The sequence below is a fragment of the Schistocerca americana genome, chromosome 6, assembly GCF_021461395.2.
Source record: "Schistocerca americana isolate TAMUIC-IGC-003095 chromosome 6, iqSchAmer2.1, whole genome shotgun sequence".
Taxonomy (NCBI): Eukaryota; Metazoa; Arthropoda; class Insecta; order Orthoptera; family Acrididae; genus Schistocerca; species Schistocerca americana.
The window spans coordinates 376,957,244-376,972,537 of record NC_060124.1 but is presented as its reverse complement, the minus strand read 5'-3'; the positions used below and the strand labels follow the sequence as shown (position 1 = coordinate 376,972,537).

General features: G+C 37.1%; 1 protein-coding gene across 1 annotated transcript in view; it reads right to left on the bottom strand.

Annotated features, from left to right (window-relative positions):
* Nucleotides 1-3,933: 3,933 nt before the first annotated feature.
* Nucleotides 3,934-15,294, bottom strand: part of LOC124619275 — a 44,296-nt gene continuing 32,935 nt past the window's right edge. Inside the window, exon 4 of the mRNA XM_047145544.1 lies at nt 3,934-7,690. Coding sequence (XP_047001500.1) covers nt 5,742-7,690 — 1,949 coding nt within the window. The 3' untranslated portion in view covers nt 3,934-5,741. The remainder of the gene's footprint in view (nt 7,691-15,294) is intronic.

The following is a 15,294-nucleotide window of genomic DNA, read 5'->3' as shown; positions in this document are numbered from 1 at the left end:
AAGCACAGGATATGTGACATCACGCAAATGTGTTTCTGTCTGTAAAACACAACAAAGACATGTATAATGACAATGGAAATTCCTCACTGGAATAATAGGTAAAATAAAGGAAAGGCGACCACTTCTCTATAGCTGCGCGATGTGTGGCACATAAAAACATGCAACAGAAAACTATTTGTAGCTTTTGCTCTTTCTCTAGTAGCTGTACACACATTCATACAAACAACAGTACAGCACCCAAATGTACACACCCATGGCCATGGGAGATTATTGATAGCTATTGCCTGGGCAGGTGGAGGTGGGGAGGGGGTAGGGAAGGATGCACAAGATGAGGAAGGGGTAGTGAGGTAGCATGAGACAGGACTTTCCACAGATAACAATATGATAACTGGAATGAAGACAATGAATGTGATTCTATACGAAGCTATCAAACATATTAGACCTACCAGAACATTCAACATTATTCTTACTATTATGTGAACTAAGTTTGTAGTGAAGCCTGATCTGTTGCTTATCCCAAGGCGTAGGTTAGGTCGAACAATGATAATTTGGTTGAGAGTTGGTGAATACACTGAACGCATTTCCATACAAAGCTATCAATCATATTACTTGTGCAACAACATTTAAATTCTCCTGTCGTCATACGTGATGACTGTGGTGTTCACTTGATGCTACATATCCTATGCTATGTTTGCCTAGAAGCAAGCTGACAGATGCCATGTTAATGTATGTGCCTGGAAAACTGAAGTGCTATATTTGATGGTTATTCATATTTATACTTTACTATTATGAAGTTCAGTTCATGCATCACATTAAATATTTCTCAAAAACGTGTCAGTTTTTTGTATAATTGGGTGCAAAAAAGTATTGGGAATCGTCACGTCAGTGATTAAAACTGTTATCAGAATGGTGTTAATTGGAAATAGAGTATTTTTGTTTCACATTACATTTACAGCCATTGTTCTTTACACATGAAATTAATTGCCACTTAAAGATTATACATAATTCTCAGTGTTTAGAAAAATAAAATTCAATTTCAGCAGTCAATAACTATCAGTTACCCGTATTAGCAAAATGCTGCTCTCATACTTACAAAATTTTTACACGGAGACAGAAAAATGCCAAATTCTGCTACATTTTGTAAAAACTGATTTCACATTATTTCCCGAAAAACTACTGACAACGTGTCATGGTTTACACAAAATTTTCCAGTTCCTAAACATGGAAAGCAGTTGGGGAAATGAAATAGTCACTTCTGATTCATGCAGTAGTTCATCGTGTTTAGATGTCAGACAGTGAAAAAGCCACTTTGCTTTTCATTTGCCAACAATTATCATTCAAAATGAGTGCTGCAATTGAAAATCCTTCCATTGTGAAATTCATTTTAAAAGTGACAAGTAAGGGTGTTGCACATCAACGGCATCATTTGTTTGAGAGTGGAATAATGAATTTTTGTGATGGTTCATCTGTAGTCAGCTATATGCTGGTAAAAAACAACTGAAAATAAATAAATGGTTTCACGATTGTTGGTCGCGTTTCTGCAGCTTTCGCTGAGTGTTTTGCACAAGACTGTGACTAAAACTTAGGATCCCATAAGTTCTATATTTGTTGAGTTCCAAAACTCTTTTCTGAGAATAAAATTACTCAATGGATGACTGCATCTCTGTAGTTTCTTTTCTTTTCCATTATGAGATGAAAGCAGGAGGATTATTGAATAGAATCTTAACTGGAGATGAGAATTGTTTCTTGCACTAACATGCAGACAAAATAGCATTCAAGTCAAGATCCCCAAATTCTGCCTATGACAACCATCTTTTTGGGACTTTTGTTTGTAGATTCTACAGAATGTGGAAGGGCAATCTATTCTGAAGCCTACTATTGGAGATGAAGCATACTGAGAAGAACTGTTCAAAACAAGGATATAGCCTCTTGATTAAGAAATGTCATGTTTTTGCAAAACAATGCTTTGTCCCACTCTGCCCAGCAAACACATGGTCTGTACGACTCTGCCCAGCAAACACATGGTCTGTACGCCAGTTCAAATGCGAAATTTTTTTCTAACATCTGCTCTACAGCCCAAACTTGACTTAAAGTGATTTTCATCTCTTCATGAAAAAGTGCCTTGGCTCTCAACATTTTGACTCTGAGGAAGAACTTGGAAGATGCTATTACAGGGTGGCTACAATCTCAACCAGTAGAAATCCATGCAAAGGGATTCTGTCAGCTCATTAAGACACAAGACAAATCCTTCAACGTGAGTGGTGAATTTGTAAATAATAATAGAGAGATGTAGTTTTAAGATTTTTCTTATCAATTTTCTGTATCTATTCCAGTATTCTATTTATAACCGAATGTAACTTGCTTTCCAGATATCCTCTGCAAATCATGCATAAAAGTTCTGTATTTACCTATTATCATCAACATGGCAGATGGAACAGACACAAAAATTACAGAAAGTAACCAAATTAAGGAAAGTTAGTTTATACAAATTTTTTTAATATCTGTATTCACTGATGACATGCCATAAATTTACTATGAGGACTAAGGGGTGGGGGCTGGGGGACAGGGTGGGACAGCAGCACTTAGAGGCATCTCAATACAAAACCAGCCAGAAATTTCAATTTACTGAAGTTCTATCCACAATTACAGAACAATGATCAGATATTACACTGGCATAAATCTGTGCAATAATTACTCCTAGCAGTGAGAGACCTATCATACAATTCCTTTGATGGTATGTACGGTACCCATTAATCGACAGCTGTGTTTATGATGTTGAAGAATTCTATAATGGTGTGGTATCCTAAACCAGACATTTTTTATGTACAATATAAATGTAATGTATAATTTTTAATTTATGACTTTATTACTGAATACACATCAAAACACACATATATTGTCAGCGGTTGATGAGTAAGTAATATGAAATCAGACAAAATCTATGAATGAGTATTTGTGTTGTTAACTATTACCTTGCAGGAAATTCTGATAACTTTGTGCAAAGGAAAGTAGCTATTTTGAATGTGAGATAATAATATGGATTATTTGTGGTGTAATACACTATCTATGGTCTATGAAGAAACAGTGTAATTGTGCAATAATGGCAAAGGCAAAATAAGAAAAAGGGGAAAAATGCTCATATGTCTCATAGAATCATTTGCTGATAAATATACCAGATGACGTATGAAGCCAGAATTTCCCTACAGATGGTGCTAGCTGTCAGCATAGGGCCCACGAGAAAGCGTCTGCAGTGTCATCTGCTTCATGTAACAGCTGACGACAAATGTCAACACACAGTAACGCAAGTCCCATACATCAGTACCTGTTTCAAACCTGTAAACATGTCAAGTTTTGTCCCTACAAACTACAATTTGCAGACAGCATTGGTTTTCTGTTATCATTTGAAGAAAACTGCTGGAGTATCACATCAAATGCTTGTCGAAGCTTTCAGTGAACATGCTCTTGCATGTTTTGAGTGGTTCAAAAAATTCAAAAGTGGTAATTTTGACCTGAGAAATGATGAGTGTGGCAAACCACCAAAAAGTTTGAAGAAAACAAATTGCAGGCCTTATTGGATGAAGATGATACTCATACTCAATAGGAACTCGCGGAACAATTGAATGTGACGCAGAAAGCCATTTCTTTTTGGTTGAAAGCTGTGGGAAAGGTGCAGAAAGTGAGAAAATGGGTTCTGCATGAACTGAATGAAAGACTGCAAGCAAATAGAAAGACCACTTGTGAAATGCTGTTCGCTAGATACAAAAGAAAGTCGTTCTCCACCAAATAGTGACAGGTGTTGAAAAATGGATATATTTTGAGAAAATCCTAAGCATCATAAATCATGGGTGAATCCAGGCAAACCATCGACATATCTTCTGGTAAACCTTGCGGGATGTAAGGTCGTGGTCCATGAAGAGTTTCATGGACCACGACCTTACATCCCGCAAGGTTTACCAGAAGATATGTCATCCGGTCGTGAAAGCCTTCATACGAAAAACCATCGACACCCACTCCAAGACCAAATCACTTTGGAAAGAAAACAGTGCTCAGTGTTTGGTGGGATCAGAAGAGTGTCATCTATTATGAGCTGCTAAAACCTGGTGAAACCATTAACACTGATCACTACTGACAGCAAAAGATAGATTTAAATTGAGTATTACATGAAAAATGACAGGAATATGGAAAAAGGCAACACAAAGTCATATTGTTCCATGATCACTCACAGCAAAACGGGTCAGGGAACGATCGAGGCATTCAGTTGGGAAATACTAGGGCATGCAGCTTATTCTCCAGACTTGGCTCCACCTGATTGACATCTATTTGCATCACTGGGACATGCTCTAGCTGAACAACATTTCAATTCGTATGCAGTAGTACGAAAATTGCTCAATGACTGGTTCACTTCAAAAGAACTGTTTTTCTTTTGCGTGGCATTCATATCTTGCCAGAGAAGTGGGAGAAATGTATAAATAGCAATGGAGATTATTTTGAATGAAACAATGTTTATCAGTTTTAAACAACAGACGTGTCATTATTGCAACCAAATTCCAGTTTCATACTTCTTCACCTGGTAGTGAGCCCATGCATCTGCTTGCAGAGAAACAGTGACAATTATAAATTAAAATTGTGGATCAGCCACAAGCCACATATAACTTTGTCTTTATTTTTACATTTTTCATTCGACCAAAATAAAAATCTTCAGAAATTATGTAGCCGAGGACCACACTTTACAAATATCAGGCTATGTATATTTACATATGACAGCGCCACTACACATAGCCCCATACTTGTATCATGTAGCCCTTGCTATGTAATTTCTGAAGATGCTAACTTTAGTCGAGTGAAACATGTGAAAATAAAGAAAAAATTATATGCGACTTGTGAGTAGTCTATAATTTTGGTACATAAATAAATACACCATTTTTCATGGCAAATCTGACTTTGTTAGTGATGACTATAGGTGCTGAAGAGAAGTTATCATTTAGCGTTATGTTTTCATACACAATGTCACTCATGTAACACAGATTAGTTTTTGAAATGGGATTAGTGTATCAAAATGAATTTAGGTAATTAAAGTAAGGCATAGCTCCATAAAATTTGGTACTGTCAACTTCGCTCTCTAGACTCCACCTGAGACCCATTTCCCCATCCTCTTCTTGAAATACATAAAAACGTGTCTGATACTAGTTTATTTGTGTGACAAAAGTACCGCCAAATTCAATCTAAATAATAAGGAGATTCAAAGTATAAGCCAAGATTGAATTTTAGAAGGAATGAAACAAATGAAGATAACTAGTTACCAGACAACAAAATGCTGATAGGAATAACACTTCTGAGTACAATAAAAATAAATAACAAGTGAATATAAAAGCAATTTTGCACTAGGACTAGAATTCAAAAACTGGAGCCTAATTGCAATGCAAAGAGAGAAAAAGCAAGAAATACAAAAATTTTGCTGGCAGAGGCAGTCGTTTGGTATACAGTAAATCTTATGAACACCACATTTGTCAGTATGGACCACACTCTTGCCCCTAACATATCTCTCGCATAACTCTGTGTATCACATTCTCTTCTCTTCCAGGTTTTTGCCTTCATTCCCTTTTCTCTTGCACTTTAAGGCATTTAGCGATGTGGCTCAAAGATAAGTTATTCACATTTCACTCACATTTTTGTACTTGCCTTTTAGAATGGAGTCACATACTGATATTATACAGAAGTCTTCCTGCACACAGTGTTGGGAATTATAGATGAAAGATACGTTTTCTCTTTTTGGGACTCTTTTTGGCATCCTTCAGGCTATTATTTCCAGTCATGTAACGAAGAAAGTCTTTCATGACTTCTCTTTCTGTTCGAAGTTCTCTCTCTTTCAAGTGTTTATCAGTAGGACATTCCTCTGGGAAAATATCTGCCAGTGCCCGGTCAAGATGTGATGTGATGCCCTTCTGATCAGATTCTTTACATAAAAAACAAACACAGTTTTTAGAATGAGCATTGTTTCTTACAGACGTATTTTGAACCTGCTTTGTTTCCTCTACTTCTGAAACACTAGAATGTGCATCAGTTTTGCACACAAATAGTCCATCTTCTTCTACAATTTTTATTTTTACAGATGGTGTTACACTCCCTGAATTTGAGCAAGTTATACTGCTTTTCTTATCAAGTTGCTCAATAGTATTTTGAGCACTGTGATGCACGTTTGTAGTTTTCCTCCCGTCAGTGTTTCGAGTTGATTCCAGGTTTTCACAAGAACTTAATTGTACATCTATAACTTCATAGTTTCTTGAATCCCCAAGGAAGCCTGTGGATGATGTATCACTATCAACTGTCACAATTTTATACACCTCATGACCATCATCATCTTTCTGAATGGGTACTAATTCAGCACTTAATAATTCTGCCTGTAATTCACTCTTTCTTGGTAAATCATTTGCTACTGTATTTTTTGTACTAACACTATTCTTATCATCATCCAATATAATGACCACATCTTTATCCTCACACAAATCTTTCATACAATGATTATCTTTTTTATTGAATGTTGATACACCAGGGATTAATTCTGCAAATAATTCAAGCTTTCCTGGTGAATGATTTCCTACAGTATTTGTCGTACTCTGATGATTTAACAACACCAGGGGTTCAGGTTCTGGATTTGTGGTATCTGCCATAGATACACCATCAAGCTGCTTTCCTGCATTATTGTCATTACACTCACTACTCTTATCATCATCAAATATAATGACCACTTCTTTATCATTACATATCTCCTTGTCACAATCAATATTTTTTTTAGTCCTTACTGATTCACTAATGACTAATTCTGCATGTAATTCACACACCCTAGATAAATCATTTCCCACGGTATTTTTTGTATCTTGGGGAATTAATAGTATTGTTTGTTCCTGCTCTGGATTTTTCACATTGTTGTCATTACTGTTACTGGTGCTTTTCACTTCTTCAAAACCATCATCATGATCACTACCATCATTGTGGCCTGCACCTCTACAATTTCTCTTGCTCTTACTCTGAACATCTGCATGTTTGTGGCTCGAAATACACATATTAGAAATCGGGGCGCTGACTTCTGAATGCTGCATACAGCTGGCTAATTCTTCACTCACTTCAGTAAGTTCAAGACTTCTAGGTATGCTAGTAGGTGAATCATGTTCATGCAATATTGTATTACCAGAGTTTCTACTGTTACTCTGCTCCATCACATTTTCGTTCATTTTCACACAGCTAATGCAATTTGTACCTGATTCTCTTTGTGTATCAGTACAAATGTTATCATCCAAACTTGTAAAAGCTTTGGCTGCCACTGTGCCTGGATTTTCACACTTTTCGCTGTAGTTATTAAGCACTGGAGAACCTTTATAGTTAACATGGGGTGGCACAGCTTTCATATTTTCTACACACTTTGTAATTTCCTTTTCTAGGGAAGTTATCTCATTTCGTAGTTTGAATATATCCATACTGTCGTCAGTTTCAAAATCAATATTGCTTATATCAAATGCATCAACTTCCAAGACTCCTTTATCATTTGTATTCTCTGATGAAACATTTTGCAGAGTCTTGACGTCTGGGAAAATATCTGGAAATGTAACAGACTCTTCTGATGTATCAGAAATATATGGTGAGTCATCAGAATCATCTTCCTCTTCCTGTGGCCAACCTCTCTCAGACTCTGAACCTGTAACAAAAAGAAACTGTTTCTCATTCTCATTCTGTAGACTATAAAGGGGACCTTTTTTATACACATAGTTCACACACTACCATTTATTTTTATTGTACTTCAAATAAACTGCACACAACTTTCAAACACACACACACACACACACACACACACACACACACACACACACACAGTGATATTAAATTGAAAATTTCACTCAGGTATCAACACAAGGCTTTGATTGCATCATTCTCTATTCTTCTACATTATAGTCAGGCAACAGAGTGCTACAAAATGTAGAAAAATAGTATGGATGTTGGTAATGAAGTATGTTTGGCCAAGAAGAGACAATTAGTTTAGTACTCCATCTGTTGTTCAGTTTGTCTTCTATGAAAGTTGAGGACAATACATATGACATCAGCAGCATCACACGTCTGGAAAGTCAAGTGACCAATACCAGGTGCTATTATTTCACATTCAATGAATCTGTTCATTAGCTGCCTCTCTGTAATAGAATTTTGTCTACCAGTTTCACATCTTTTTCTGTCATTAAATGACTTATTCATTTTCAGCTGTTCTGCCAGCTTAGATTTTGAAATATTGGATGCCTTTACATAGCTGATGCAAACCATTTTGGTATTCATACTATTTCTACTGCATTATAAAGCTGCTATGTGATGTTGTTGTGGTCTTCAGTCCAGAGACTGGTTTGATGTAGCTCTCCATGCTACTCTATCCTGTGCAAGGTTCTTCAACTCCAAGTAACTGCTGTAACCTACATCCTCCTGAATCTGCTTAGTGTATTAATCTCTTGGTCTCCCTCTATGATTTTTACCCTCCACACTGCCCTCCCTTGATGCCTCGGAACATGTCCTACCAACCAATCCCTTCTTATAGTCAAGTTGTGTCACAAATTCCTCTTATCCCCAATTCAATTCAGTACCTCCTCATTACTGTAATCTTTAGCATTCTTCTGTAGCACCACATTTTGAAAGTTTCTATTCTCTTCTTGTCTAAACTATTTACTGTCCATGTTTCACTTCCATGCATGGCTACATTCCATACAAATACTTTCAGCAAAGACTTCCTGACACTTAAATCTATACTGAATGTTGACAAATTTCTCTCCTTCAGAAACACTTTCCTTGCCATTGCCAGTCTACATTTTATAGCCTCTCTACTTTGACCATCATCAGTTATTTTGCTTCCCAAATAACAAAACTCATCTACTACTTTAAATGTCTCATTTCCTAATCTAATCCCCTCATCACCACCTGATTTAATTTGACTACATTCTATTATCCTCATTTTGGTTATGTTGATGTTAATCTACAGCCTCCTTTCAAGACACTGTTGATTCCATTCAGCTGCTCTTCCAGGTCCTTTGCTGTCTCTGACAGAATTACAATGTCATCGGCGAACCTCAAAGTTTTTATTTCTTCTCCATGGATTTTAATACCTACTCCGAACTTTTCTTTTGTTTCCTTTACTGCTTGCTCAATATACAGATTTAATAGCATCAGGGATAGGCTACAGTCCCTTCTCAACCCCCCCCCCCCCCCACCTCGATTGTTGTAACTGACATCTGGTTTCTGTACAGATTGTAAATAGTCTTTCGTTCTCTGTATTCTACCCCTTCCACCTTCAGAATTTGAAAGAGAGTATTCCAGTCAACATTGTCAAAAGCTTTCTCTAAGTCTACAAATGCTAGAAATGTAGATCTGCCTTTCCTTAATCTATCTTCTAAGATAATTCATAGGATCAGTATTGCTTCATGTGTTCCAAAAATTATTGGGCAGTGCTCTCTGATAACTGCCCAATAATTTTTATTTCATTAGTCAATCATCTGAGGACTCTGTATGCCTATAATCACTGTGATAGTTGCTCTGTTTTTCCTTTTTCATTTAAGCCAAGTATTTTTCATCAATACATTGTGTCTATCATGGAATACATCTCACCATTTTGGAGCAGTTGTTCATTTCTCACCTCAGAAAGTGCCAAAAGACATTATAGCCACTCTGAAGATGTATCAGGTATCAGTTTTGGTCTCTTCCAGTTGTATACCCGTTTCCTCCAGATCCTTATTACATTCATATATTATTGCATTCTGTCATTGGTTTGGAGTCAAGGGTATTGAAGATGTGTTTCACCCATTTCAAATCGTATGTTCTATTAACATGTTCATAAAACAGAACTCTGTCTTTATGCATTGTGTTCGTAGTTTTTTATATTTCACAATGTATTTCTTGTTTCAGGTTTTTATGTAGATTTTTAAATAATTTAAAAAATAATTCCACCACTTGATAACTCTCAGAGACAATAAGACACTCAGATGCATATAGGCATACTCATTGTCTTAATCTTTGTGGCCATATTGTCAGTTGTTGCTTTATAATTATCGAAAGTATTTCAAATCAATCTTTGCAACTGTTGTGGTGTCTGGCGGCGACACCACAACTGTTATACAAGAAAATGCATATTTTGTCACCAAATGTGTTATACTGAAATAAATCATCGTCAGTGGTCTGTGATAAAATATATTTACAACTTTAATTGATTTCCACATAAAACAACAGCTCATTAAAAAAATGTTAATTTTACTTATGCTACATTGTCAGATTTCATTGACATCGGGAAATGCTCCCTGCTTGCATATTTCTGAAGAATTCCTTTCTTTGGTACTGTTAGTTCTGTCTTAATCTTACATTGCTTTGCAGAATTATGGATTTCTTACTGTGAAACACAACATACAGTATCACAAGTACTGTATGTTTGCTTCTTTCCAGCTAAATATTTCTTGTGTGTTTTGTTTAGTGTTACCAACTTAACTGTTAGTTTTTTCTTTGATCTAAAAATATTCTCTTCATTTGCCATTTGTCATATGTTACATATATTTATTTAAAATGAAGGAGTTAATTGGATCATAAATGCAATTTAGTAGACTGGAGGATGAGTTGGTAATGATGCTGTAGGAACAGGGTTGAGGAGTATGCACACGAGAGAGAGAGAGAGAGAGAGAGAGAGAGAGAGAGAGAGAGAGAGAGAGAGATATTGGGGGGGGGGAGGGGGGGGGGGAGGAGGAGGGAGCAGAAAAGATCTTTAAAATTATTTTATATAGTGTCTGTCCAATATAATTTTCTGTTAGCTGGACATCTATTAAGTGTTTATAACTGAAACTTCTGCTACAGCTGAACAAAATTTTATAACTGAAGTCTTTATGTAAGGCTTCAGTGATAAAATGTAGCAGAAGTTTCAGTTAAGAATAAATTTTCTATTGTCCTTGGCCTACAGAATTCTTGTTTCAGATGGTCTGTAAATTTTGAGTAATTTTCTCTTTATTTCGATGCCCTTATGTGCTTCTTATATCTTGTGTCAAACATCCTGCCAGTCATCCCAATGTAGATTTTTTTCATTGGCTGTGTAACTGAGCTGGTAGATATCAGATTGTTGCTACCTTTCTGGTTTTTTATTTTTGTTTTTGTATGTGTTTCTGTATAGAGTTATTCATTTTGTAGGCAATGTTTATGCCCTGTTTTTTAATATATTACACCCCATAAAGTCACATTAAGAAAGGTAAGACTTTTATGCCATTTTTTTGTGACTGAGTTGCTTGTATCAGAGAGTGATTTGGTTTGTTTGTGTCTTTATTTTTGTATTAATTTTATCTACCAATGTTTCTTTGTACCCATTCTTTAATACTATTGTTATATAGTGGCTCACTCTGTTTGGTAATCAGAGGTATTAAGGGAAATCTTATTGAGTCTGTTCAGCATGTATCTGACTAACTTGTTTGTGATTCTGTGGATTTAGGCTGTATTTATTATTGTGTCTGTTGTTGTGGGTTATATGTGTATGTCAAAATTATGGTTGTGATAAACATCTGTTAAGGTTATGTCTAGAAAGCTGAGTGTGTTTTCTTCTTGTTCTATTGTAAACAATATTTTGTTCAGAAGTTCATCTAGCATGCATATTATGATATCCATGTACCTGCACCAGTAGATACTGATGTAGCTTTTGGGAACACTAGCCAACATCCTCATGAATCATACAGAGGAACTACTATTAGAAGATGTAACAACAAAGAACAGCTATGTCATCATCTAATGATACACATAAATGGATGCCATAATGGGAATGGTTGATGAATCTCAGAAAAAATACAATAATTACACTAAAACATAAATGCTATACACGAGAGCAAAGTTAACAATAGATGAAGAATGAAGACACGCATCCAACCTTTCTAGATGTAACCACAATAAAAGACAATCACAACCACGCCTTTTACCCATAACAACTGACCCAATGATAAATGCAACCTTAAACCACCCACAGAATCACAAACAAGCTGCAATCAGGTACGTACTAAAAAAACTCCATAAGATTCCCCTTAACACTTCTGATTAGGAAACAGAGTGAGCAAATATAAAACAACAGCATTAAAATGAGTACAAAGAAACTTAACAGAAAAATATAATATCAATACACGCAAGTGGCACAATCACAAAAATACGACATACAATGACCTACCACAATACCCTACCCCCATGAACCATGGACCTTGCCGTTGGTGGGGAGGCTTGCGTGCCTCAGCGATACAGATGGCCGTACCGTAGGTGCAACCACAAGGGATAGGCATCTGTTGAGGGACCAGACAAATGTGTCGTTCCTGAAGAGGGGCAGCAGCCTTTTCAGTAGCTGCAGGGGCAACAGTCTGGATGATTGACTGATCTGGCCTTGCAACATTAACCAAAACGGCCTTGCTGTGCTGGTACTGCGAACAGCTGAAAGCAAGGGGAAACTACAGCCGTAATGTTTCCCGAGGGCATGCAGCTTTACTGTATGGTTAAATGATGATGGCGTCCTCTTGGGTAAAATATTCTGGAGGTAAAACAGTCCCCCATTCGGAACTCCGGGCGGGGACTACTCAAGAGGACGTCGTTATCAGGAGAAAGAAAACTTGCGTTCTACGGATCGGAGCATGGAATGTCAGATCCCTTAATCGGGCAGGTAGGTTAGAAAATTTAAAAAGGGAAATAGACAGGTTAAAGTTAGATATAGTGGGAATTAGTGAAGTTCGGTGGCAGGAGGAACAAGACTTTTGGTAAGGTGAATACAGGGTTATAAATACAAAATCAAATAGGGGTAATGCAGGATTAGGTTTAATAATGAATAAAAAAATAGGAGTGCGGGTAAGCTACTACAAACAGCATAGTGAACGTATTATAGTGGCCAAGATAGCCACGAAGCCCATGCCTACTACAGTAGTACAAGTTTATATGCCAACTAGCTCTGTAGATGACGAAGAAATTGATGAAATGTATGATGAGATAAAAGAAATTATTCAGGTAGTGAAGGGAGACGAAAATTTAATAGTCATGGGTGACTGTAATTCAAGAGTAGGGAAAGGGAGAGAAGGAAACATAGTGGGTGAATATGGATTGGGGGAGAGAAATGAAAGAGGAAGCCGTCTGATAGAATTTTGCACAGAGCATAACTTAATCATAGCTAATACTTGGTTCAAGAATCATAAAAGAAGGTTGTATACATGGAAGAATCCTGGAGATACTAGAAGGTATCAGATAGATCATATAATGGTAAGACAGAGGTTTAGGAACCAGGTTTTAAATTGTAAGACATTTCCGGAGGCAGATGTGGGCTCTGACCACAATCTATTGGTTATGAACTGTAGATTAAAACTGAAGAACCTGCAAAAAGGTGGGAATTTAAGGAGATGGGACCTGGATAAACTGACTAAACCAGAGGTTGTACAGAGTTTCAGGGAGAGCATAAGGGAACAATTGACAGGAATGGGGGAAAGAAATACAGTAGAAGAAGAATGGGTAGCTCTGAGGGATGAAGCAGTGACGGCAGCAGAGGATCAAGTAGGTAAAAAGACAAGAGCTAGTAGAAATTCTTGGGTAACAGAAGAAATACAGAATTTGATTGATGAAAGGAGAAAATATAAAAATGCAGTAAATGAAGCAGGCAAAAGGGAATACAAACGTCTCAAAAATGAGATCGACAGGAAGTGCAAAATGGCTAATCAGGGATGGCTAGAGGACAAATGTAAGGATGTAGAGGCTTATCTCACTAGGGGTAAGATAGATACTGCCTGCAGGAAAATTAAAGAGACCTTTGGAGAAGAGAGAGCCACTTGTATGAATATCAAAAGCTCAGATGGAAACCCAGTTCTAAGCAAAGAAGGGAAAGCAGAAAGGTGGAAGGAGTATATAGAGGATCTATACAAGGGTGATGTACTTGAGAACAATATTATGGAAATGGAAGAGGACGTAGATGAAGATGAAATGGGAGATACAATACTGCATGAAGAGTTTGACAGAGTACTGAAAGACCTGAGTCGAAACAAGGCCCCGGGAGTAGACAACATTCCATTGGAAATACTGATGGCCTTGGGAGAGCCAGTCCTGACAAAGCACTACCATCTGGTGAGCAAGATGTATGAGACAGGCGAAACACCCTCAGACTTCAAGACGAATATAATAATTCCAATCACAAAGAAAGCAGGTGTTGACAGATGTGAAAATTACCGAACTATCAGTTTAATAAGTCACAGCTGCAAAATACTAATGTGAATTCTTTACAGACGAATGGAAAAACTGGTAGAAGTCGACCTCGGGGAAGATCAGTTTGGATTACATAGAAATGTTGGAACACGTGAAGCAATACTGACCCTACGACTTATCTTAGAAAATAGATTAAGGAAAGGCAAACCTACATTTCTAGCATTTGTGGACTTAGAGAAAGCTTTTGACAATGTTGACTGGAATACTCTCTTTCAAATTCTAAAGGTGGCAGGGGTAAAATACAGGGAGCGAAAGGCTATTTACAATTTGTACAGAAACCAGATGGCAGTTATAAGAGACGAGGGGCATGAAAGGGAAGCAGCAGTTGGGAAGGGAGTGAGACAGGGTTGTAGCCTCTCCCCGATGTTATTCAATCTGTATATTGAGCAAGCAGTAAAGGAAACAAAAGAAAAATTCGGAGTAGGTATTAAAGTCCATGGAGAATAAATAAAAACGTTGAGGTTTGCCGATGACCTTGTAATTCTGTCAGAGACAGCAAAAGACTTGAAAGAGCAGTTGAACGGAATGGACAGTGTCTTGAAAGGAGGATATAAGATGAACATCAACAAAAGCAAAACGAGGATAATGGAATGTAGTCGAATTAAGTTGGGTGATGCTGAGGGAATTAGATTAGGAAATGAGACACTTAAAGTAGTAAATAACTGATGATGGTCGAAGTAGAGAGGATATAAAATGTAGACTGGCAATGGCAAGGAAAGCGTTTCTGAAGAAGAGAAATTTGTTAACATCGAGTATAGATTTAAGTGTCAGGAAGTCGTTTCTGAAAGCATTTGTATGGAGTGTAGCCATGCATGGAAGTGAAACATGGACAGTAAATTGTTTGGACAAGAAGAGAATAGAAGCTTTCGAAATGTGGTGCTGCAGAAGAATGCTGAAGATTAGATGGGTAGATCACATAACTAATGAGGAGGTATTGAACAGAATTGGGGAGAAGAGGAGCTTGGGGCACAACTTGACAAGAAGAAGGGACCGGTTGGTAGCACATGTTCTGGGGCATCAAGGGATCACCAATTT